Genomic DNA, 26,405 nt, shown 5'->3' on the forward strand with positions numbered 1-26,405 from the left:
CCGAATTAACCACTTTGTAACCAGCCTTTTATTTTACATTATTTCCTCATGGATTTGTGGAACAAGTAAGTATTTATCGTCAGTTTGTATTATCCATTTGGTTTATGACCGAATAAAAGCTGTTAACACATTTTATTATGATTAAAAACAACAGGTTATAGGGACACCTTCCTGGCTCCTACAAGAAACTGACCGGAAACTAGGATGCCGAACACACAATCCTGAAGGTATAATCTACACAATCTACCACAGATAGATAGATGGATAGATAGATAGATAGATAGATAGATAGATAGATAGATAGATAGATAGATAGATAGATAGATAGATAGATAGATAGATAGATAGATAGATAGATAGATACTTGTGACACAAAAAGGCCTTTGTGAGAAAGTCATCCTCAGAATAAAAGAATGGCTATCTTGAAGGATGGGTTATTTATACTGATGGCGCAGTGAAGGAGGGATAGTGCCGTATTTCATGACCTTGTCAGCTCATTGGTGTGGCGGATAATCCACTTCCATAAAGAGGAACCATGGATTTACAGAGAGATCAGAGAATGCAATATATATATCTTCTTAACACGTCCATTGCCTGTGTTTCTTTTTGACAACCATCTGTCCCTAGAAGACGTTCCTCTGTTCTCCTAGAAAGGTGAGAGCAGTTCTCTTGCTTCATTGTCTTAGCCTTGCAAATACCATTTTTGTAGATTTGTGTTGGAAGTTGTAAAATGTAGTTTGTGGGATTGATGTGGTGATGGAGAAGGTTGTCATGGGGGTTGGTTTTTCTACTATTAGTTACTATAGTAAGAAGGTGAGATACATAGCTGAGAACATGAATGTAATGTATAAATTCTTTGTTGTACTAGATGATTGGTTCATGATTGGTGACAATATCTTCAGATAGTCCTCACAACGTTGTATGATCATTGTTGGTAATTCTAACTCATGAAAGTTTGTTTTTTGACTCATCTGAAGTCTTTTCTTCTGGAAACACCATACTAAAAAGTAAAGAAAACATTTTGGTTGGTCACCTAATGGCTGAGGTCAGGTTTGATGTACTGACTGCTGAAGTGGCCATAGGAAAGTAAACACCGACACAAGCATAAATTTCAACATCAACTGATCCTTAAGTCTTACTCCCCCTGTCAGCACCTTCTTACGGTTCTCCTTAACAACTGATTTACAAAACTGTCTCATCTAAAACTGAATCGCAGTACTTTTTAATCTAAAGGACAATGTTCACTATTCACAAAGACATTTTAGTTCATCTTAGACATCTTGTGTAATGGTTTGAAATGGCTTAACCTTCTGGAACATCTGGAATATTCGTATATTTCCTCAGAGACCTGATTAGTCCTGACTTTTAAGAGTATGTTTGCCAGACTCTTACACAAGAACACCACTGTACTACTTGATCTATTCTGCCATGTGTTTCTGCTAAACAAGTCCTCAATATTCTTCCCTGGCTACTTAGAATAGCCTTTCTTCAAATAGCCTAGTGTGACCTGACTGTTGTCTTCGTAGCTTTCTAAGTATGTCATTGAGGCATTAAGAGTCCATTTAAGTGTACTAAATTAGTCAATCAGTTTGTCATCAGTTAGCCAGTTAGTCCGGTCTGTCTCTCAGAGCAAGCGTATATTAAGAAAGACATTTGAGACGGTTGTTTAGTGGGGGCATAAAGGAGAGCTGGGATGTCATATCTTTGACATCCCAGAGATGCACTTGAGGATGGGGCTGTGTCTGCAGCTGATGTACTGGCCTTGAGATCATATTGCAACGACGTCCTAGAGAAAATCCTCTCGGATGAGTCAAAGTGGTTTGGGAACCATGTGGTCCTCTTGAGACTACACAACTCTTGATATTAAGGGCGGTGCAGAGAGGTCACACAATCAGAATGTCTGTGGATTTGGTGCCATTGGATTGTGTCCACATGCAATGGCTACACTCTCAGAAAAAAAGGTACAAAAGCTGTCACTAGCGCGGTACCCTTTCCAAACGGTGGCACCGAAGGAACATTTTCTAATTTCTAAAACTATTGGTGGAAATACCTGTTTTTTGGTGTGTTCACACCACAGAAACTGGGAACAATATTAGTTTTAGGAACACCTTTTGGAGGGACTAAATTAGCACCTACTTTGGAGTAGTATTTATCCCAGCACAATAGTAACTACCAGTGAGGTAAATGTATGTTGACTGGCATAATACATGCCATACAAAAAAAAACAGCACTATGAACTCCATGAACATGGAAAACAGTGGTAGATGAACTGATGCTGAAGCTCAAGAACTTCTCAGTCCTCCATCTGAATGGCACGCTTAAATGGCGTCACCATCGGATGGTTTACATCTCTTCAGAGTTCCTACTGGTGGAGCGAATGCAACAAAGAAAAATTAAATGGCCTTCTGGGAAAATCTTTCAAGAAACAAACCTTGGCTTACCACCACTGGATTCTCAACATGAAGTAGTTGTCCACTGACAATTAGTGAGAACGGTGTTATCCAGTTTAGAATTAGTTGACAGAAAACACTCAAGAAAAATACTCACTAAAGTGCGTGATTCATGGACTTATTTGATGGTAATGAACCTCATTACTCACGGGGAGGGGATGTACTGTTATTATTCAGACGTAAACTTTCACAGCAAAATTATTTTCAAAATGTTGCTCCACCATGACAACAGAATAACTCACTGTAAAAGTTTGTGCTAATGTACGCTATAGTGCCCCTTGTGGCAATGTTAAGAAGCATTTGAATGAAGGAATGAATGAGGCATTTTTTATATAGCGCTTGACTGTGTACTAACGCACACCCAAAGCTCTTTACAATCATATCAGGGGTCCTCTCCTCCACCACCACCAGTGCAGTGGATGGGGATTACTACGAGGCCATGATTGATAAGGGCCAATGTAGAGAATTTGGCCAGGACACTGAGGTTACATTTTACAAGAAGTGTCATGGGATTTTTAATGACCACAGAGAGTCAGCACCTTGTTTTAACATCTCATCTGAAGAACGGTGCTTTTTACAGTATAGTGTCCACATCTCTACCCGGGCATTAGAACCCACACAGACCACAGGATGAGCACCACCTGCTGGCCTCACAAACACTTCAAGTCAAGTCACTTTTTTTATACAGCGCTTTATACAATACAGTTTGTGTCAAAGCAGCTTTACAGTGTTAAACAGGAAAAATGTGTGCTGATAATGCAAGAGGACAATAGAAATAGTTTTCCCAAGTGGTCTCCCATCCAGGTACCTCAGTAGGTAACCAGTCTTGGGCTACAGTGTGATACGGCTGGGTGTATTTGTGTTGATATACTTGAATAGCATTTTTTTTAATGGATGGTCCTCTAGTTCAACTTTTATTTTATTTTTTTAGCTTTATCACTTTATTTTATTGTACAGTAAGGTTCACACAGCAATATAGGGAGATAGGGAGCAGGATAGCAACTGATAGCTCTGATATGTTTTGAACATAAGCATAACACACTGTGCCACAGCTCTGATGCATTTCTCTTTTATATTTCTGTCAAAAAGGTGCAAATAAACTCTCGAAAATGTCTGAGTAAGTACAGTGTGCCATCTTGATTCCATCATTCAGTGTGTGTGTGTGTGTGTGTGTTCTTCCAGTAGTTTTTTCTAATGACACTATGTACGATAATCAACACATAGCATGACACCATATGGCTATATAGTTCAACGCATGCAATAAATAAAAGGCCAATAAAAAAATATGTACTTTAAGCAGTTTGGGCTGTATTTCCTGCAAACGTTGAACAACTTTGGCTTTAAGGTTTAGAATAAACACTAACCAGAATGTTTGAGGAATATCAGTGCTGTGCTGCTTTGCAAACACTGTAAATATTGTAGATCAGTCCTAACAAAGTACAATCTAACTATGGTAGCACAACAGAGAAATCAATATCCTAATGTAAAGTCTTTATTTTTCCTCTTGCTAAGGAAACGAATGTCTAGTAGTAAAAAACACAGCCTAAAGGTAAGAGCTCATGTCTTATTGAAACAACCCCAAAAAAAAAAGAAAAAGAAGCCATATTGAGCACTTATTAATACACTTATTGAGCCATATTTGCTTGTAGAGCATGATGCTCCAGGTTGCAAAAGATTTACTGGATGCAGAGGCGATGGTGAAGCAGGAGGAGAGGAAGAGATATATGGAAGATCATTGTCCTCCCTTGTCATGCCCAAGCTCCAAACAAGAACTACAGGTCCAATTCAGTTATTATTACTTACTACTAGAAGTTGAACATTTTGGGAAATTCAAAGTTAATCATAAACTTTATTCTGTCAACAGGAGCTTTGCAAAGAGTTACATGTAAAAATCGAGGTTGTTGACGAGGAGAGATATATTTTAGAGCACAAAGCCATCATGGTTGTGAATGAGGTAAGACGGTTTTTTAATCTCTTTCTTTGCGGTCCATGAACGAGGTGGTCTTTAGATTCTTTTTCGTTTGTTTCAGGTTAAAGACTTAAACATCAAGATCATCGACCTGAAGGGCAAGTTCAAGAAGCCTCCTTTGAAGAAAGTGCGCATGTCAGCTGATGCTATGCTCCAGGCTCTGCTGGGCTCCAAGCACAAGGTCTCCATGGACCTGAGAGCCAACCTCAAACAAGTCAAGAAGGAGGTCAAAGAGGAGGTGAGTACAAAAGATGACCAAATTTTTGTTTTTAGATGATAAGGTCAAAAACTTCCAAAAAGCTGAAAATCTTACTCTCATTCACAGGATAAAGAATTGCGTGACGTCGGTGACTGGCGTAAGAACATTGAGGATAAGACTGGTATGGGCGGCAGGAAGAAGATGTTTGAATCTGAATCTTGAAGAGGTTTTTGATGAGTATTTCACAATGATTTTTTTCTGACTAGGATCTGAATAAAATGCAGTAATTAAAGGAAATGTGTTTATATGTTCAGTTTATAGTGCATAGAAAAGCCAGTCAAAACTCTCTCCAACAATAAATGGTTCAGTTCATAATACAGATTGATTGTTTGTCAAAATTATGCCTTTTCTAAATAAATAACCCAACTGTACTAATTGTTGCTTTCTGCTTTTTTGTGTAACTTTTTTTTTCTTTTTTTAACTATCAACCTGTAAAATTGTCATATTTTTTACAAAATTGCTTAAGGTTTACAAATTCGGCCCATTTAGTATTTAGTATACATTCCTGGTCTTATTGTGATCTATTTGTCAATGTTAAAATTACTTTCCTTTTCAGTTAAAGCGGTCATATGATGCGATTTCAATTTTTTCTTTCTCTTTGGATGGTTACAAGCTCTTGGTGCATAATGAAGATCTGTAAAGTTGCAAAGACTAAAATCTCAAATCCAAAGAGATATTCTTTATCAAAGTTAAGACTTTGCCATGCCCTCATAAAACACCTCGTTTAAACACGCCCCACATCTCTACGTCACTATGTGGAAATATTTGCATAATGCTGTCCAAATGTTCACTAAAGAAAGAAGGCGTGGTTTCAGTAACACAGTCAGTGTTGAAACAGTCATGTCAGGGAGATGCTCTGTGTATCTAGAAGAAAGCATAAGCACTTTATTTGGCCTTCAGAAAGTAGATGCATTTAGGAATCTTTAAGATTACTTACAACACAACAGCAATGCATTTTATGGACGACCGCTTCGTGAACCTAGGAGAGGACGGTCACAGTGGAGTCAGTTTAACTAACTTCAAGTGTAAATCAGGTACTGCTCGTAAATCTAAGGTAAGATTCTTCATTTCTCAAATCACAGTTTTGTCTTCAAAAGGTTAATAGTCAATGTGAGGTTAAAATATAATTAGAATATTTTATAATTCTTGCAGAATGATGTCCTATATATTTATTGATGGATCATTGGGTGAGTAAATCCAAGTCCCACGTCTCTCTATGCATTTGCTGGTGTATTTCTTCATCTTAAACTGTATTTTTTTTCTCTTATTAGTTTAAAAACTAACACTATACAACCAGCAGAGGGCTCACATTCTTAATTAAATAAATGGATAAGCAAATAATAAGAATGACGTCAAGGTGAAGTTATTTTTAAGAAGGGAACATGGAAGGTATTTGTGGTATGTATTTCAGATGTGTGCTCTGACCAACTGGTCTTAGCGACACAGCACAGTGATCCTTAAAGAGATATTTGAGGTTTTGCTGAGCCATCAAAGAATGCCATTAAAAACTCCCATTGCCTTCAACAGCGTGTGAATCCTGCTCTTCACTTTGAGCTCCCATCGACTCTCCATTAACTCTCCTGAATCTTACCTTGGATCTGAAGGATTTAACGCACTCTTTCTTTACCGGATCTAACGACGAAAACCTGCTTTCCGGATCAAAGCTGTAATTCCACTATTAATCTATCTAACTCTATTTAAACTAGCAAAATCGACATGTAATCTCAGCAAGTTTACTTATAAACCATCAAATGGTTCTTATCTACTGGAGTAGTAAACATCTGTTAGGCTTGTGACAATACAAATACTAATTTTGCAATAATAAAAATCCTTTATTATTGCAGTTGTAAACATCATGGAAATGTGTGCATTTAAAATGTGTGTTTGTTATGGATTTCAGGGGAATTTTTAATACCATTGTTTAACATGTCATTGTGACAATTACTTTAATGTGTAATTCAATTTTTAATAGTTATAAATTATGATCTCTCATTTGCACTAGACTTTGCCATAAGAAAAAACGTGTGCAGCTTGCGTGTCGCTCGATGACTTATGAAGTGATGATTTGACACTTAGAAACTGAGTCCCACTGTGAGGAGCTTATTTGGGATCTGATTTCACTTGGTTTGCATTTAATCAAAATGTGTTTATGCTAACATACATTTTCTAACAAAATAAGTGAGATAATATATCTGCTTCATTGACAATTGTTTGTTTCCCTGTACTATTTCATGTAAATTGTAAAAGATGCATTTGTCCAGGATCTTGAGGCATGTATGACTAAACTAGGCAATTACTTAAGCCTATATGAAACTGATACTGATATGATGACTACATAGTTTTTGCATTATGGAATTTTTTTTACTTATTGCATATTTCGTTTTGAAGGAATCATCAAGATTTATTCACGCAATTTAATTTCTTTAGTGTTCCCGTAGGTAGTTATTGGTATATTACTTTTAAAACTATTTTAAAAGTAATGTTAATACCAAGAATTCCTAAGAAATAAAAGTTGTAGCCAAAGCTGTACTTGCAATGATTGTCACTATCAGTTTCAGATGATAGCATTGCTAATAAGTCATGAGGTCAAAACAAATCCATGCCTAACATATCAAAGGTAAGATATATGACCCTGATTTATAAACTTCACCATAGTATGACAAGTATAACTTGTTTAAAAACACACACCACCAATTTCACCAAAATTGTTATTGAAATAAGAGAGAGAGATGACCTGTGGAAATTTAATATAGACATCACGTTCATCAAATCTGCCATGGAAATTAATTTAGTATGCCCTAAACACATACTTATGTAAAAAAAAAAAAAAGCATGTGCTTTTCTTCAGGGACTACGAATGAGGAAGGGAGATGGATGAAGAGTTGGAGATCTCTCTAGCGATATCTGCTGGTCATGGTGGGAGTTGCAGGTAATACTGCATGTGCTTCTTCCAACCCTAAATACATTCACATCATCGTGTTTGCATACACAACATGAAACTGACAGAACAGGATACTGATCACAATTTTTTTTTCCAACATGATACAGTGTGCAGTATCCACTGATAAACGGTTCAATTTTAGTATTGTTGTCACATACCTCGTTAAGTTTAAATGTCAGTGGAGTCTTACCTCAGTGAAATATGTTTTTTTTTTTTTTTAATTCCAAGGTATTGTATGCAAACATAAAATTTGCATAATAGGTACAGTACCGTATATGCAGGGTTCCTACGCTAAATATTGGAAGGAAATCCTTAATATTCCCTCGGCTGGGGCTTTATATGAATGTATCTCTGAGGGGAACTGTCTTCAGAAAAGTTTAGAAGTTTCTTGGCTCTCTACAATGCATACTAAAGTAGCGTTTATGAGCGCAGCACTGCTTTGTTTACAGCGGAGGCGTGCAGATGATTAATGTAGCATAATTTCATAAAGCTAAAATCAGACCATTCTGTTTTCTGTCTTCAGATTTTAAAATTACATAAAAATGTATCTAATTTAAATCAAAAACTGCTCATGTAGCATCTTTTTAAAGTATTTACTTGAAGCATACATGCCAATATTTTAAAATATTTTCTTTAATATTATTGTCAGCTGTAATAATGAACATATTTAATTAATTATTTATTTATCTATTTATTATTTTTATTATTATTATTGTTAGTATTACTATTATTGGCATGGTACTGAAATTGGTTCTGAAAATCATTTGTAATGTTTAATTAATAGCTCATATAAAGCGTTGACTCATGGCCATAGACTGTAGGCTATGTTTTTAAAGACTTCTGGAGAGAAGAATATAATATTTTTTTATTCTGCAACCAAAAGTGTCTGTAAATGTCCAGCGACATCACCAGTGAGCACTTCTGCCGACCATGTCAACACTTCCTCTCCTTCAGTTCACGCCAGTCCCATGGCCAGGCCGGCGTCCTACTCTGGTTCGGCGGAGGAATGCAGCGGTTTCCTCCTACAATGTCCGCTGGTCCTGGAGATGCAACCGCACTTATACCCCACTGATTGATCGAAGGTAGCCTTTGTTATTTCCCAGCTGCTAGGTAAAGCACTACTGTGGGCAGATTCTATATGGACTCAAAATAGTCCATTTATCCAGTCTTATTCTAGCTTCATCGACATCGAGAAGCTGTATAATCTAAAACAGGGAAAAATGTCTGTCAATGAATATGCCCTTCAGTTTAGGACTCTAGTGGCCTCCAGTGGATGGAACGAACAGGCTTTGCTGACTACCTAGCGTCAGGGATTGGAACCTCGAGTGCGGTTGCATCTCGCTGCATACGAGGACATCATCGGGCTTGAACGATTCATCCAGCTGTCCATCCGCTTTGCCACTCGTATGCAGTGGTGCTTAAAAGAGCACCAGGGCCAAGCGTATTCTTCCACACCACTCTGCCGACCAGAGGCCGTCAGCTCCCCAGAACCAGCCAGCGAACCCATGATTCTTGACTCCTATCGCCTTACTATGGCGGAGCGACAAAGACGGCTGGCCCAGAATCTGTGCCTCTACTGTGGAGCCCCGGGGCATGCCATTGCTGTATGCCCCGTCCGTCCTCCTCATCCCATGGTGAGTGCCATTCTCCCTTCAAGATACCAAATGAAACCACTCACCACTGTTGTGAAACTTACTGCCGCTGACATGTCTCTTCCAGTTTCCGCCCTCCTCGATTCTGGGTCAGCAGGCAACTTCATCTCCGGCGCCCTCTGCCGTCAGCTCAAGCTCCCTACCACGGCAATGCCGGCAGCCTACCAGGTCCACACTATCACCGGCAAGCCGCTAAGCAGGTGGTGCGTACGCCATAGTGTGGGTCCCATATCCCTCCAAACCGGACTACTCCACCACGAGGAAATCCATCTTTTGGTTCTGGAGGAATCCACCACTGATGTGATTCTAGGGCGTCCGTGGCTGGAGCAGCACAACCCCGTAATTTCCTGGAAAACAGTCGAGATCCTGAAGTGGGGCGAGGCCTGTTTTAAGTCATGTATCTCCGGTTGTCCAGTTCCAGTCACACCTTCCCCTGAACCTCTTCCACTCTATTCCACATCCATTGAGAGCCCAGTGGAAAACCAGTCCGTCGCAATCCCTCACTTCCACGCCCCCTTCAGTGATGTCTTCTGCCCCAAACCGGCCGTGGGACTGTGCAATAGATCTGCTGCCGGGTGAACCAGTGCCAAAGATATATCCCCTATCCATTCCTGAGGAGAAGGCCATGGAGGATTACATCAAGGAGGCGCTGGCCCAGGGTTATATTCGTCCATCGACCTCCCCTGTTTTCTTCGAGCTCCTTCTTCGTGGAGAAGAAGGACGGAGGTTTGAGACCATGTATAGATTACCGAGCTCTCAATAACATTACTGTGAAGTTCAGATATCCACTTCCCCTCGTCCCAGCTGCTTTGGAACATCTCCGTGGTGCTACTGTATTCACCAAGTTGGACCTCCGCAGCGCCTATAACCTCATCCGGATACGTGAGGGGGACCAGTGGAAGACCGCCTTCATCACCCCTGCTGGCCACTACGAATATTGTGTAATGCCGTATGGACTTGTTAACACCCCCTCCGTATTCCAGGATTTCATCCACGAGGTGCTCCGAGAGTTCCTCCACAAGTTCGTCTTAGTCTATATCGATGACATCCTCATCTACTCCCGGAGCCTGGCAGAACATCAACGCCACGTTGCGGAGGTCCTGCAACGCCTGAGGGCCTACCAGCTCTACCTCAAGGCCGAAAAATGCTCCTTCCATCAGCCCTCAGTGCAGTTCCTTGGCTATAACATCAGTAGCAGTGGCATCCGGATGGATAAGGGGAAGGTTAACGCCGTCAAGGATTGGCCCACTCCAACCACCATCAAGGAGTTACAGCGATTGCTAGGCTTTGCCAACTTCTACAGATGGTTTATACGCAACTTCAGCACCATCACCAGTCTCCTACGCAATAAACCTAAGTCTCTCTCCAGGACTCCTGCCGCCACTAAAGCCTTCCAAACCCTGAAGAAGGCCTTTACGACCACCCCACTCCTGGTCCATCCCGATCCCGATCGACCCTTCATAGTGGAAGTTGATGCCTCAACCTCCGGAGTGGGAGCGGTCCTGTCTCAGCAGCAGGGGAATCCCAGCTGCCTCCATCCATGCGCCTTCTTCTCCCGGAAACTCAACCCGGCGGAGGTTAACTACGACAACTACGGCAATCTGGAGCTGTTGGCCATCAAACTAGCTTTGGAGGAATGGAGGCACTGGCTAGAGGGAGCCTGACACCCCTTTCTGGTCCTCACTGACCATAAGAACCTAGAGTATCTTCGAGTAGCCAAAATACTCAACCCTAGACAAGCCCTCTGGGCGTTATTCTTCACCGCTTCCAATTCACCATCTCGTACCGCCCAGGGGTAAAAAATGTAAAGGCCAATGCCCTATCCAGATGCTACGCCCTCGAAGAAAAGCCTGAGACTCCGGAAACCATTCTTCCTGAAAGTATCATTGTCTCTCCTATTACCTGGTCCTCTGAGACTCTTCCTCCTACCGAGCCATTTACCAACACCCCGCCGGGTTGCCCACTGGGACACCAATATATCCCCAGGACACGGCGCACTCCACTCATTCACTCCACTCATACATCACTTGGCACTGGTCACCCGGGGGTCAATGAATCCCTCTCGTTGCTGAAGGAACACTTCTGGTGGCCCAACATGGCCTCGGATGTCAGGAGGTACGTGAATGGATGTACCAGCTGCGCCATATCCAAAATCCCTCGCCATCTTCCATCAGGCAAGCTCCATCCTCTGCCCGTTCCCAATCGCCCGTGGTCACACCTAGGGGTGGATTTCATTACGGATCTCCCGCCTTCAGATAACAATACCTGTATTCTAGTCATAGTGGATAGATTTTCTAAATCCTGTCGTCTTCTTCCTTTAAAGGGCCTACCCACAGCCATGGAAATGGCTGAACTACTATTTAACCATGTCTTCAGGTACTTCGGCATCCCAGAAGATATCGTATCGGATCGAGGCCCCCAGTTCATATCCCGGGTATGGAAGGCCTTCCACTCCCTCCTAGGTGTGCCCATCAGCCTATCTTCCAGGTACCATCCTCAGTCAAACGGGCAGACGGAAAGGAAGGTTCAGGAGATTGGACGCTTCCTGTATACCTTCTGTCACGGCCACCAGAATCCTGGATCCAATTCCTGGGGTGGGCTGAGTATGCACTAAACTCCCTCCGTCAACCCACCAACGGACTCACTCCATTCCAGTGCGTACTCGGCTACCAACCACCTCTATTCCCCTGGTCAGGTGAACCCTCGGATGTCCCCGCCATCGACTACTGGTTCCGGGAGAGCGAGAGGGTCTGGGACGCGGCACATCACCAACTCCAACGGGCACTGCGCAGACGGAGAACGACAGCCAACCTTTGCCGATCAGAGGCCCCGAATTAACAACCCGGTTCAAAGGTCTGGTTTTCCACCCGGGACATCCACCTGCGCCTACCCTGCCGCAAGCTCAGTCCCAGGTTCATTGGCCCATTCACCATAATCCAGCAGATCAATCCGGTCACATTCAAACTCCAACTACCCCCTGAGTACCGGATTCACCCCACATTCCATGTTTCCCTCCTTAAACCTCACCCATCCTTCTGTCTCTCCCTCCACAGAACCTGGTGAAGCCGAACCCCCCCCCCCCTCCTAGATGACGGCGCAGCCTACACAGTCAAGGACATCCTGGACTCCCGGCGGCATGGTGGGCAGCTGGAATACCTAGTGGACTGGGAAGGATACGGTCCAGAGGAACGTTCCTGGGTCCCACGCAACGACATTCTGGATCCTACCTTACTCGATACCTTCCACTCCAATCATCCCAACCGACCAGCTCCCAGGGGAAGAGGATGCCCACCAAGTCGGCGGGGTCCCCGGCCCTCAGGAGCGGACCGTGGGGAGGGGGGTACTGTTACAAACACACCAGGTTCCACCTCCACGTAATCACGACGCACACCCTCACCAGAATTCTAAATCACATCCACCTGATCCGCATCACCATCCAATCACCTCAGCACCATAAAAGCCACACACACGCACTCAGTCATTGTCCGGTCACGTTCGCGACAAGGTCATTCCTGTATGCTTACTCTAAGGACTAACTCCTCTTCTACTTACCTCTCTCCAGCGATTCTCCGAAGACCCAGATTCCCCTTGTGCGTGTGTGTGGTTCACCTTCACTCCAAGACGTCTTCACCCAGCCTGCACGGATCCATCCATTCCAAAACCAAAATATGAACCTTTCATAACCCATAAACAGGGGCACTTTAAGCAGCAAATCAGCATATCATAATGATTTATGAAGGATCACATGACACTAAAAACTGGAGTAATGATGCAGAAAATTCAGCTTTGAATCACAGCAATAAATTCAGATATGCATTTAATGGATGAAAAATACAGTAAAATATTTTTACAATTGAAAATAACTCTTATATGTGAATATATTTCAAAAACTGAATTTATTGCTGTGATGCAAAGCTGAATTTTCTGCATCATTACCCCAGTTTTCTTCAGTGTCATGTGATCCTTCATAAATTGATGAGCATAATAGACTTTCTTCAAAAATATGAACAATCTAAAAAATAACCCACAATTGTAATTTGACCAAAATAAAAACATAAAACATTACATAATATATATCCTGTTAGCAGCACAAGGATGCCCTCTGAGGAGAGTCTGAAAATAGTACACTACCAGCTTAACAACTGTGTAAGTATTTGTAAATGATCTTATGTTTATTACTCAGCACTGCTGACTTTGCAGGATCATATTAAGTCGAAGCAGGGGGAGCACCTCTTTGAAACACATTTAATAAGTGGTTTCTTTTAATTACACATATAAGAAAAATGATCATTACAAGACAGGATGTCGTTTCAGCCACTACTTTTTACACTACACTACTTTTATTATTATTATTTTTTATTTTTTTATAATAACCCAAAAAGAGCAGCCAATAAAAGAAACACAGAAACACCAAACACCTGCATGTTAATAGATTCATCTGGCAGAGGAACGACTCCAGGTGGCCCATATCAGGTCACATCAAACATCCGTCTTGACCTAGTTCTTCTTGGTAGTTGAATCATACCGACATCTGGAAATCTGGTCTTTCTCATTCATCTATTTTAAGCAGTCTGATTGGCAGAAATAAGAAGTGGATATTTCAAGGGGCTGGCAAACCAACTGTGTTTAGTTCCTTACCATAAAGAAGGGAGCCGTATGATGATGCCAGCCTTATATATGGTTCTTGAGCGCAGCTCTTCTGCAAGTGCTCTGCTTCCTTCAGGCATTCTTCTTTCAGGTCTGCACGGCTGCCTAACTTTCTCATATAGGTGAGGAGAATGTCTGTCTTTAAGACTTTAATTCCATTTGTCCCACATTTTTGTTGCTCAGTTTTTTGGGTTATTATACACTTGGAAATTACGGAACTTGTGGTTTGTATTTGAGCTTGGCACAATAATTACATATTTGAAGAGCATGATATTTTTGCTAAAATGGCAATCGGATGCTGACAGAATAGGATTTCTAATGCATTCTGATTATAGCATTAACGCATATGGGAAATAAACAAACAAACATTCAAAACAACCAGTATTCATATCTAGATATCTGTCGAACCCCTTTGAAGAGATCTGTTATATTTCTGTAAGACATATAAACACAGCAAAATCTGATCTGTGTGATTTATGCAGGTTTCAGACTGGTTGTATTGTTGGCATCTGCATAGATTTTTCCAGAAGCAGGGGGATTGGGATACTGGATCGCAGTGGGCACGCTTACAAGACATTTCCGAGTGCCAGTTTCAAATTCGGAATGCAGAAAATATAGCACGAGCTATATGATGCAATTGCATATCGATGCATGCCATATGATGTCTCTATGATGTCATAAGGCCATCTGAATGAATTATGATTAAATAATGTATACCATTGTCAAGTCGATTTCTAAAAGAGCTCTTTGCTCTGTTTTTTACAGGGGTGAAGAAAACAGGTGGCCAAGATGTCCGAGTGAGTATATGAATATGAATATCTCAGTTGCTTGCATTTCATATTACAGAAATGGGAACCTTTTCTTCTTTTGCTAAATTGTAATTGCGTCATCTTATCATGACAGAAAAAAGATGACATCAAGCCGGCGGCAACATCTCAAGGTGGAGTAAATAATGCACAGATGCTTTTGAGAATAGAATAGAATAATTATTTTGACTGCATGGAAACAATATTTTACTTATTGTGGATTTTATAATATAATATAATAACTAAAGACCACAATAAATCAATATTTGAATTTTCGCCTTTTTAATGTAATAAAAAATTCAATAATTAATTATTAAATATTGCATGGAATATAATATAATATAATATAATATAATATAATATAATATAATATAATATAATGTTAAAGAAATTAATATTTCGATTTTGTGGCTTTTAGCTTTTCACTGACTGCTTCTGTTTTTGTCCGTATGTGTTTATTGATGTAAGCAACACTGAAATGGTGTTGTGTGAGATTCAGGGTCTCAGTGATGTATTTATCCACAGAGTTTGGTGCTCAGCATTGCGAAGGGCATTATGGAGAAAGAAGCCATTCAGATTAAGGTAGATAAGGAGAAATACCTGTCAGAAAACTGCCCCCCTCTGTCCCTTCCCGGATCCACACAGGAACTGCAGGTCAGTTTCCTCATCCAGGATATGTCCAGAAGGCTAAATCAATTCAAATCCATGGAAGTACAGAAAATATGTTTTTACATTCTCACACAGCACATGTGTATCACTTAGATATTTATTTGTTTACATTTTCATCAGCAAGATGGATTTATTTTTTGTGATTATTTTCAACAACTTACTTACAAAACAGCATGTAGGGTTATTATAGTATATATATATATATATACACACACATACACACACACACATATAGGCTACATACATACATAACTACATTAGTAAACTTTACTTTTTAGTATCTGTTAATATGATTTAACCCTCTGGAGTCTAAGGGTATTTTTGGGGCCTGGAGAAGTTTTGTCATGCCCTGACATTTGTGCTTTTTTCAGTTTCTTATAAATATCTAAATGGGTAAAGTCTAATCTCACTGTAATCAGCACAAACTGGGCTATAATAATATAAGAAATGCATGTATGTACATGATTGTGTTTTTGAGAAAAAAAATATTATGCGTGGTTAGTGAAAAACTAAAAATGTTAAAACGCTTGAATAAGGCAATAAAACACATAAAGAACAATGGTTCCCGGGATTTTTGAGAACTGGAGCTTGTAGCCTAGAATTTTTCTTTCTAAATGATGTGAAAATCATCTTGTTTACTCACTCACAGAGAACAATATATTGATTTAAATTTTCTAAGACACTTTTTGTTGGTAAAAGTCATATGCGAGTAGGCGTCAACTACCATGAATATCATTGTGATTTACACCTGAGAAGACAAAGGCCTGCATAATGAGCTGCATAATGAGCCTTTCAGTCATCTGTGCCACTGAGAGGAAGGAGTTACAAGAAAGAATGCAAGAACAAAATAAATCTATATAATTTTATGTTTGTAGTTTATTTAGAATATATTTAATTATCCCACAACATAATTTAATATCCACTTGGGGGAGCAGTTAAACAGTTTATTAGAAACAATCAAAGCTGACTTTCAAACAAATTGTTTGGCATCAATACTCCAGTCACACAATCCTTCAGAAATCCTTTTAACAATCTTATTTTCTACAAAAAAAACATTTATTGTTATTATTATTATCATTATTATTAATGTTGAAAAGAGCTGAGAATATTTTCTGGGTTTTTAGGGGGAATAAATTGAAAGAAAAGCATGTTTTTACATTTGTGACAGTTATCTATTTGTTACATTTATATTATTTACATCAAGCTTTTGAATGGTATAGTATTGTATATTGTTATTGAAACTTCATAATGTTTCACTTGATTACTATACATTTAGTAAGGAATTATAGTTTGGAAAAAGTATTTGGAAAAAGTCTAACTAGTAAAATGTTTACACGTTATGTGAAAACTAGTACAAGTATATAAATAAATAAAAAGAGACTTACTCATGTTTATGATCTCTGCTGAATAAAGTGCTGCATTCTTTTTTTTCTGAGGAAATCCATTTCTCAAATCCTCAACCACATCACATCTTTTTGGGGTGAATTATGTCTTATTCCTCTCATCGCGAAGCAAACAGTAAAATAAACACTTGAAGAACAGTCTCGCTGCTTTTTCTTCTGTTATGGGCGTATTCAGGCCGCGCGCTTCAGTTTGAATCTGAATAGCGCGTTCAGCACGGGGGCGTGGTCACATTAGATATAATGAAGGGAGACTTGAAAAACAGACATCGCGTTGTTTTCATATGGATTACTTTATCACAGAATATCTGTTTTCGGCGGCACTTGTTTAGTTTAAAAATAGACATGTCAAGCTTTCTATAGATATCTCCCCCATGTATTTTCGTTGAGTATTCACGGAGTTACAGTTCATTTTAATGACTTGTTTGTAAATGAAGATAAGCGCAGACAAAGGCTGCAGACAGCACACCTTGTTTGTTATCTTTATTTTATAAGTGCACAAAGTTTTGTTGTTATTATGTCTGTATCCAAAAAAAAAGTAGACCCTTTACAGATTCGATTGATGTATTGCTCTTATCTGTACGATTAAAACTGAAAGTGTAATTCAAGGTCTTTTCGGGGTTATCAGGAGAAAATGACTCAAAACGCGTATCCGCGTTAATCGACTCGAAAGGACCTGAGCTAAAATGAACTAACAGTGAACATTTTTTATATATATTAACATTAAACGAAGATTAATAAATAAAGAACTGTAACAAATGTATTGCTCATTGTTTTTTAAGCCCTTTTTTAAAATGTTACCCCAATTTATTTTTTATTTCAGCTAGTTTCCAAGGCAACATTTCTTATTTTCATTTAGATTAAGCTGATGCACTGAAATAACCAAACATAAAGCTGAAATTAAAATGAATAAATCTAGACGTAACTGATAGAAATGACAAAACGCACATCAAAACTACTAAAACTTTAACTGAAATAAAATTGAAACGTAAAAATGAACACTAATTCAAATGTTCATCGTACAACACTGATGAAGGTATTACCATGGCGCAAGTACATTGAATTATTTTTTTTCCCTTGACAATGCTAGCTGTTAATGGACAGATATGCTGAGATGTTTATTAGTGCATTCCAGATGTTTCATAGATGTCTTCAAGTATGTGCAGGTGACTGATTGTATTACACGCTCTTGAAACAATATCTTGAAACAGTAGCTGACTATTTAAACATTGCTTCTTAGGAACTGTGCAAGAAACTTCACCAGCAAATCGACAATATTGATGAGGAGAGATATGACTTGGAGGCCAAAGTGGGCAAGGCCAACAAAGAGGTGATGTCTGATACTCAAAAAGCTTATTATGCCGGTGATGATGTTTCTGATGAGTCTATGCACTGGGTTCTCTGAGCTCTGTTGTGACTGCGGTTTAATGTGTTTCTAGATTGAGGATCTGAAGATCAAGGTGGTCGACCTGCAGGGCAAGTTCAAGAAACCTGCGCTAAAGAAAGTGCGTCTCTCTGCCGATCAGATGCTCCAGGCTCTGCTGGGCTCCAAACACAAGGTGTCTCTGGATCTGAGATCCAACCTCAAACAAGTCAAGAAGGAGGTCAAAGAGGAGGTGAGTGAATATTCCCATGCTCTTATAGTACAGAACAGATATGAATAGTAACAGCTATAAAGTCTGATTGGATATGCCTTGTTCAAAGCCGTTAAAACATAGTCTTACATAGTCTTAAATTTCTCTCTCTCTCTCTCTCTCTCTCTCTCTCTCTCTCTCTCTATATATATATATATATATCCCTGAATATATAAATTTTTAGAATAGCAGCAAAAAGATAACAAAGTAATATTCCGTATCTGTGAACGTGCAAATATGCTTACCATTGCTTCACACCCAATCCTTCTCTCATAATCCAGGTTGCAGATGTCGGCGACTGGCGTAAGAACGTCGAGGACAAGGCCGGTATGGACGGCAGGAAGAAGATGTTCGAGGGCGAGTCCTAAATTCCTGGACGTTTCTTTGTTTATTTACCTTAGGGATGTGTCTAAGGCTGTGCGGTCATTTATCTTTTTGCCATAGTCGTATGTCTTTTCTGCTTTCAGTGCCTCAAGTGAGCATTTGTTTCATGCAGCATGTATGTCCTGAAGGGAATTATGTATCATCGCAGAGCCACTACCATTAAACGAATGCTTTTGAGGAAAATCCTTTTTCGTGTTTGTTTGGTCATGCCACTCTTTTCCAGTCTATGACTAGTGGTTTGCTATGACTTTAAGGAATAAATACTGTATTGCTGCTATTACAGCAGTCATTTCTTAATTTAATTTAATTTAATTTAATTTAATTTAATTTAATTTAATTTAATTTAATTTAATTTAATTTAATTTAATTTTAAAAACACACACACACACACATATGCGTCTAGAAAGAAGGGGAATTGACGAGTATGAGCTCTGGATATTTCAGGAGCTTTGAGACTTAATGGTCTGAAGAGGAATCCACTCCCAGGATCTGCTGAGCCATCAGACTACAACATATATATCCTATTTTCTCCCTCTGGGGCTCACTAGTCTTTTCAGTTCTTCCTAGTGTACTGCCCTCTCCTTCTCTCATAGGTGAGCATCAATCCAGAACTCTCTGTAGATCTGAATGTAAAGGACAAACGTCAGTCCTTGGGTTTGGATCTTTCTTGATGGTTAGAAACACAGTTGCTACATATCATGCTCTAACTGCTTGATTTTTGTGTCCAATAAGTGTCTAGACACATATTATCTATTAATGTTCATGAGCAGATAGAACATGTGTAAATACGTGAATATACGTGTGTTTGCAAAAGTTATAAATTACATGATAAAGTATACATTTTGATTGCTATGTTTTAAATGTTTAAAATTGCTAAATGCTGTTTTAAATGGCTATGCATTAAATGAAGTTTAATTTGTTTTGTTGAGAATTTTTATAAATCAATTGAAAGGAAGTAATAGGAAGTTTAACCCCTTACCAGTCATCCCCCATTTTTTGGCATGGAGACAGAAATGACATACAAAATAAAAATGTTTCTGCTCACGATTCTTTCTGACTAGATACATAATCAACATTTTCACAAAGCTGACACTTCAAAGTTTACTGTTCAGGAATCAGAATCACTCAGACTGTTATGATAATAGAGATATATAAGCTCAAACATAAAAATAAAAATATTAAAAACATATTTTTTAAATGTATTTAAAAAATATTGATGTAGGATATGAGTTTAGGAGCACAGTGTAGCTAAAGCCACAAGTCTACCAAAGCCTCATTTGAAATTTCATAATCCAATCTGTAAAACTATGAATTTTATGAAATATTTTCAAAGGCCATGTCTTGTGTGTTTTTAGAGAAGGCTAATCTGATTGATTTATGGCACTTGTCATATCTGTAAGATCTCACATGTAAACACTCCTGTGTGCTTTGTCTGTGTTTTTGGCTGTGAATACTCCCGCATTCATGATTCTATTGTTCTCACCAAACTAGTCTTTCACACCTCTGCCAGGTATGACACATCATCATAGTGTTTGTACAGTGTTTGTAATAACATCCTTTAGCGATCACGGGTGGAATTTGGTCATTTGCTGTTGTAAAAATATGCTATTTATAGCCTTTTTCATCGCTGCACAAGTTGTCATTTGAGATGTACATTTTTTATATTTTTTATAAAACTGCCCCAGATCTCAAGAAAATCTCACACCAAGCTTTACTATCGTAATCGCGGGTTTGTTATTTGGATATTTCATGTGTACAGAGATGTTTCATTGTTGTTATGGGCAGATAACAACCAGGAAGTATACAGGAAGCATGTGACACGATGTGGCGGTGTCCGGTTATGACACTCTAAAGATTGACAAGGCAAAGGACCAATCAGAGTTTGACACACACACGAGCACACAGCACTGCACACACACACAGAGATCGCTGGGAGAGGCTGTTTATCATCAGATCGTATAAATCAGTGTAAAATGAATAGAAATTACGATTCTGTCTGAAGAAATATGAAGTAAACATCAGTAAATATATCCATATATCTCCACAGATATGCATCCTTGGTCTATAAATCCTTATTGACGCTGTCCAGTGAGTCTATGTGAACATAAATAAACCGCTGCAGAAGTGACTGAATATGAATGAGTGGTGAATTTCATAATACAGATTTATTATTTTGCACTCCTGACATAAATTACTAAATTACTGTCACTGCAACAATGTTTTATCAAAACATTGGTCAAATATCGAAGCTAGAGTCTTTAAACTTTCAATTGATGCACAGTTTGTCCAGATCAAGTAAGAGAGTGATGTTTAACGTGCTGTGAAAGTGAAACAATAATAAACTGGGGCCGTCAAAAAAATCCTTGCACACAAAGGGGTTAAACTAATATTAAGTTTGTTTCTTGAATATTCATATTCAATTTAAATTGATATATCACGTGTATGATAATCAAATGACATATTGTTTTTATTGACACAATCTGCTAAGTATTAGTGTGTGTGTGTGTATATATATATATATATATATATATATATATATATATTCATGCAAATCTTGAATGATAATATGAAATACTATAATTTTTAATTGATTTTTAATTGAATACAGCAGCTGATCTCTGGTATCAATGACCGTTGGACTTGAAAAGTCAGGTGTCAAATGAACTGTCCATGGGGACGCCATAAGTCTTAATTTAGACTCAGGTTTCCCTGTATTTCAGAACTATGTAAAAGTGCTTGTCCTGGATTAGCTGATTAACTAAGATGCCTTGTAACTGATATCTAATGGTTAATTTCCATCCAATTCAGGGTGAGAACACACTAAACTGCCAACATGTAAGAGTAAATATTCTGATTCTGATTGTGGGTTTTTATTGGTTTAGAAAAATGTTCAACTTAATGTAAAACTCTATAGAATTTATGCTGAGTTGTGTTTGTTTTGATGAGTATAGTTTGAGTAATCCAGCATTTAGCACAGTGTCACATGATGAACTTGTGCTGCGATTTGTATTTGTTCGTTCAGGTGCAGGAGGGACTTCGAGGAGAACTTCGCAGAAGAGAGCTCGGTTCAGTGTCGCTGTCCGTGATACGGACAAGCATCCTGGGATAAGCATCCTGTTTCACTTCCTGTTTGTTGTTGGCGGCTGTACTGCGTTTGAGCTCCGTCACTATATTCTTTTCATTGACTATTTTTAACTCAAAAATCAATTTTATACATCATCGTTTCCGTTTATATAACGTGTGAATATATCCTCTATTGTATTCTACAACAAAAACAATCAGAGCGCCTCGCTATCACTAGTTTTATTTTGATCTCCCGGGTCCGCTATTAGCTTTTAGCCCGTTAGCATCAGCGGCGTGGTTGCAGCTAACTGCGCTTACATTGCTAATACTCTATTCACACACATTACCACTGCTGTACTCACTGTTACTTGCTTTAATGGCAGATGAATGTCTCCACTCTGTGCAGCTCAAGCTCGAGGCCGTGGGAAAGCAGATTCACGACCTGGAGGTGAGGCAGGCCCAGCTGAGAGAGCGGAGAGCCACGCTGGAATCATCCCGGGCTGACGCTCACAAGTCCGGGGTAAGTATACAGCGATCTGCTGACAGTCCCACCACGTCTACTCCGTGTGTTTCTCTGCACAGGCCCGGTGCACCCAGGACGCGATCTTCCCAGATGTCCTTCACTGCGACGCCGGGACACCACGGACCCTGGGTGCATCCACAGCGGAGGACGCGAGCCGGGTCCCGGGCGACGACTTCTCCCCCTCCTGCCTTCGACATCTCCATCCGGAACCGCTTCGCTCCCCTCCGCGAGACAGGACGCGACGCTGTGATCATCGGAGACTCCATCGTCCGACACGTAAGTGCTACGTTAGCCGAAGGTAAAGTGCACACTCACTGTTTGCCTGGTGCTCGTGTTCTCGATGTTTCTGCGCAGATACCCGCGATCGTGAAGGCCGACGAGAGCCCCAGAGTGGTCGTGCTTCACGCCGGGGTTAACGACACCACGCTGCGGCAGACGGAGACGCTGAAGAGGGACTTCAGCAGCCTGATCGAGACGGTTCGCAGCACGACGCCCGCGGCGACGATCGTCATGTCAGGACCACTGCCCACGTATCGACGAGGACACGAAAGGTTCAGTAGACTTTTTGCTTTAAATGAATGGTTGTTGTCATGGTGTAAAGAACAGAAACTGCTATTTGTTAAGAACTGGAATCTTTTCTGGGAGCGTCCTAGGCTGTTTCGCGCTGATGGATTACACCCCAGCAGAATCGGAGCGGAGCTGCTCTCTGACAACATCTCAAGGACACTTCGCTCCATTTGACTAGTAAGACAATTCTCTAATAACTATTATGATGAGTTTTGTTCCACCCGCTTAAATGATAAAAGTACGTGCGCTGTAAAAACTATTATGACTGTGTCTGTTCCCCGAATAGTGAGGTCAAAATATAATGTAGGATCTAGAAAAAATCTTATCGTAATTAAACCAGAAAAATGTAAAGTAAATGAACAAAAACAATTTTTAAAGTGTGGGCTCATAAATATTAGATCACTCACACCCAAAGCAGTTATTGTAAATGAAATGATCACAGAAAATAGTTTTGATGTACTCTGCTTGACTGAAACCTGGCTAAAACCGAATGATTATTTTGGTCTAAATGAGTCTACTCCACCAAACTACTGTTACAAGCATGAGCCCCGTCAGACTGGTCGTGGCGGAGGTGTTGCAACAATATATAGTGATATTCTCAATGTTACCCAGAAAACAGGATACAGGTTTAACTCTTTTGAAATACTTCTGCTAAATGTTACACTGTCAGACATGCAAAAGAAGTCTAATGTATCTCTTGCTCTGGCTACTGTGTATAGACCACCAGGGCCGTATACAGAATTCCTAAAAGAATTTGCAGATTTCCTCTCAGACCTTCTAGTTACAGTTGATAAGGCGCTAATCATGGGAGATTTTAATATTCACGTTGATAATGCAAATGATACATTAGGACTTGCGTTTACTGACCTAATAAACTCCTTTGGAGTCAAGCAAAATGTCACCGGGCCCACTCATCGTTTTAATCATACACTAGATATAATTATATCGCATGGAATCGATCTTACTGCTATAGATATTGTACCCCAAAGTGATGATATTACAGACCATTTCCTTGTGTCGTGCATGCTGCGTATAACTGCGATATTAACTATATGTCTCAGCGTTACCGTCTGGGCAGAACTATTGTTCCAGCCACCAAAGACAGATTCGCAAATAACCTGCCTGATCTATCTCAACTGCTATTTGTACCCAAAAATACACATGAATTAGACGAAATTACTGACAACATGGGCACTATTTTCTCTAATACATTAGAAGCTGTTGCCCCCATCAAATTGAAAAAGGTTAGAGAAAAACGTACTGTGCCATGGTATAACAGTAATACTCATTCTCTCAAGAAAGTAACTCGTAGTCTTGAACGCAAATGGAGAAAAACTAACTTGGAAGTTTTTAAAATTGCATGGAAAAACAGTATGTCCAGCTATAGACAGGCTCTAAAAACTGCTAGGGCAGAGCATATCCACAAACTCATTGAAAATAACCAAAACAATCCAAGGTTTTTATTTAGCACAGTGGCTAAATTAACAAATTACCAGACGCCACCTGATTCAAATATTCCACCAACGTTAAATAGTAATGACTTTATGAATTTCTTCACTGATAAAATAGATAACATTAGAAATACAATAGCGAATGTAGATTCTACAGCGTCTAACACTTCAGTTTCATCCATCGCACCCAAAGATAAACTGCAGTGCTTTACAAATATAGGACAGGAAGAGCTAAATAAACTTATCACTGTATCTAAACCAACAACATGTTTATTAGATCCAGTACCCACTAAATTACTAAAAGAGCTGTTACCTGTAGCCGAAGAACCGCTTCTCAATATCATTAACTCGTCGTTATCTTTAGGTCACGTCCCAAAACCATTCAAGCTGGCGGTTATCAAGCCTCTTATTAAGAAACCAAAACTAGATCCTAGTGTACTGGCAAATTATAGGCCTATTTCAAATCTTCCATTTATGTCTAAAATATTAGAAAAAGTTGTGTCTGCTCAATTGAGCACCTTCCTGCATAAAAATGATCTGTATGAAGAATTTCAGTCAGGTTTCAGGCCCCACCATAGCACAGAAACTGCACTTGTTAAAATTACAAATGACCTGCTTCTTGCGTCAGATCAAGGCTGCATCTCATTTCTAGTCTTACTTGATCTTAGTGCTGCGTTCGACACCATAGATCATGACATACTCCTAGATCGATTACAAAACTATACAGGTATTCAAGGGCAGGCTCTAAGATGGTTTAGATCCTACCTGTCCGATCGCTACCATTTTGTTTACTTAAATGGGGTGTCATCTCATTTATCATCAGTAAAATATGGAGTGCCACAAGGATCCGTCCTAGGTCCCCTTCTATTTTCAATATACATGTTGCCCCTTGGTAATATTATTAGAAAATACGGAATTAGCTTCCACTGTTATGCTGATGATACTCAGCTATATATCTCAACGAGACCAGATGAAACTTCCCAATTATCTAAGCTAACAGAGTGTGTTAAAAATGTAAAAGATTGGATGACAAATAATTTTCTCCAATTAAATTCGGATAAGACAGAGATATTAATTATTGGACCAAAAAACACCACACAGAATCTTGTAGATTACAATCTGCAACTAGACGGATGTACTGTTACTTCCTCTACGGTCAGCAATTTGTCTTTCGAAAATCATATTTCCAATGTTACAAAAACTGCATTCTTCCATCTTAGAAACATTGCCAAGCTACGAAACATGTTATCTGTTTCTGATGCAGAAAAGCTAGTTCATGCATTCATGACCTCTAGACTGGACTATTGTAATGCACTTCTAGGTGGTTGTCCTGCTTCGTCAATAAACAAGCTACAGGTAGTCCAAAATGCAGCAGCTAGAGTCCTTACCAGGTCAAGAAAATATGATCATATTACCCCAATTTTACAGTCTCTGCACTGGCTACCTATTAAGTTCCGTATCAGTTACAAATTATCATTACTTACCTATAAGGCCCTAAATGGTTTAGCTCCTGCGTACCTAACTAGCCTTCTACCACGCTACAACCCATCACGCACCCTAAGGTCACAAAACGCTGGACTTTTGGTAGTTCCTAGGATAGCAAAGTTCACTAAAGGAGGTAGAGCTTTCTCACATTTGGCTCCCAAACTCTGGAATAGCCTTCCTGATAATGTTCGGGGTTCAGACACACTCTCTCTGTTTAAATCTAGATTAAAAACGCATCTCTTTCGCCAAGCATTCGAATAATGTATCTCTTAAATTGTGAGTGTAGTTGCATCTGCATTTTTATTCTTTAGCTTGGGTTAAACTAATTTTACTTCAGTTTCAGCAGCTATGCTAATGATGTCTCTATTTTGTTTCTATGTTTTGCCACGGGATTAACATCCCATGGTAACTAGGATTTACACAAGCTCCAGTCTGGATCCAGAACACCTGAGAAGAGATGATGCTGACCCTCAGAGGACCCCAGATGACGCTAACCTTGAATCAA

General features: G+C 39.5%; 2 protein-coding genes and 1 long non-coding RNA gene across 3 annotated transcripts; all 3 read left to right on the top strand.

Moving 5' to 3' along the window:
- The first annotated feature begins 567 nt into the window (after positions 1-567).
- tnni2a.2 (troponin I type 2a (skeletal, fast), tandem duplicate 2) lies at positions 568-5,053 on the top strand. Its single transcript, XM_059546460.1, has 7 exons — positions 568-654; positions 3,540-3,567; positions 3,963-3,999; positions 4,100-4,228; positions 4,315-4,404; positions 4,481-4,657; positions 4,745-5,053. Exons 2-7 carry the CDS (start codon positions 3,560-3,562, stop codon positions 4,838-4,840), a joined length of 537 nt encoding a protein of 178 aa, XP_059402443.1. The 5' UTR covers positions 568-654; positions 3,540-3,559; the 3' UTR covers positions 4,841-5,053.
- Positions 5,054-13,748: 8,695 nt separating this feature from the next.
- LOC132133600 (uncharacterized) lies at positions 13,749-14,903 on the top strand. Its single transcript, XR_009429177.1, has 3 exons — positions 13,749-14,040; positions 14,684-14,715; positions 14,822-14,903. It is a non-coding gene; the product is annotated as an uncharacterized LOC132133600 (long non-coding RNA).
- A 311-nt stretch (positions 14,904-15,214) lies between these two features.
- Positions 15,215-18,994, top strand: LOC132133599 (troponin I, fast skeletal muscle-like). The gene is made up of 4 exons (XM_059546487.1): positions 15,215-15,378; positions 18,034-18,123; positions 18,233-18,409; positions 18,709-18,994. Exons 1-4 carry the CDS (start codon positions 15,280-15,282, stop codon positions 18,793-18,795), a joined length of 453 nt encoding a protein of 150 aa, XP_059402470.1. The 5' UTR covers positions 15,215-15,279; the 3' UTR covers positions 18,796-18,994.
- The last annotated feature ends 7,411 nt before the right edge of the window (positions 18,995-26,405 follow it).

The sequence above is a fragment of the Carassius carassius genome, chromosome 50 (genome assembly GCF_963082965.1).
Source record: "Carassius carassius chromosome 50, fCarCar2.1, whole genome shotgun sequence".
NCBI classification, from domain to species: Eukaryota; Metazoa; Chordata; class Actinopteri; order Cypriniformes; family Cyprinidae; genus Carassius; species Carassius carassius.

Bases quoted from the DNA above. Each gene is read 5' to 3' on its own strand.
- tnni2a.2 (XM_059546460.1), top strand. The intron at 4,000-4,099 runs GTAAGAGCTCAT...ATTTGCTTGTAG, and splicing joins GTAAAAAACACAGCCTAAAG to AGCATGATGCTCCAGGTTGC. The intron at 4,658-4,744 runs GTGAGTACAAAA...TCTCATTCACAG, and splicing joins AGAAGGAGGTCAAAGAGGAG to GATAAAGAATTGCGTGACGT.
- LOC132133599 (XM_059546487.1), top strand. From the start codon at position 15,280: ATGGAGAAAGAAGCCATTCAGATTAAGGTAGATAAGGAGAAATACCTG. The intron at 18,124-18,232 runs GTGATGTCTGAT...ATGTGTTTCTAG, and splicing joins TGGGCAAGGCCAACAAAGAG to ATTGAGGATCTGAAGATCAA. The intron at 18,410-18,708 runs GTGAGTGAATAT...CTCATAATCCAG, and splicing joins AGAAGGAGGTCAAAGAGGAG to GTTGCAGATGTCGGCGACTG.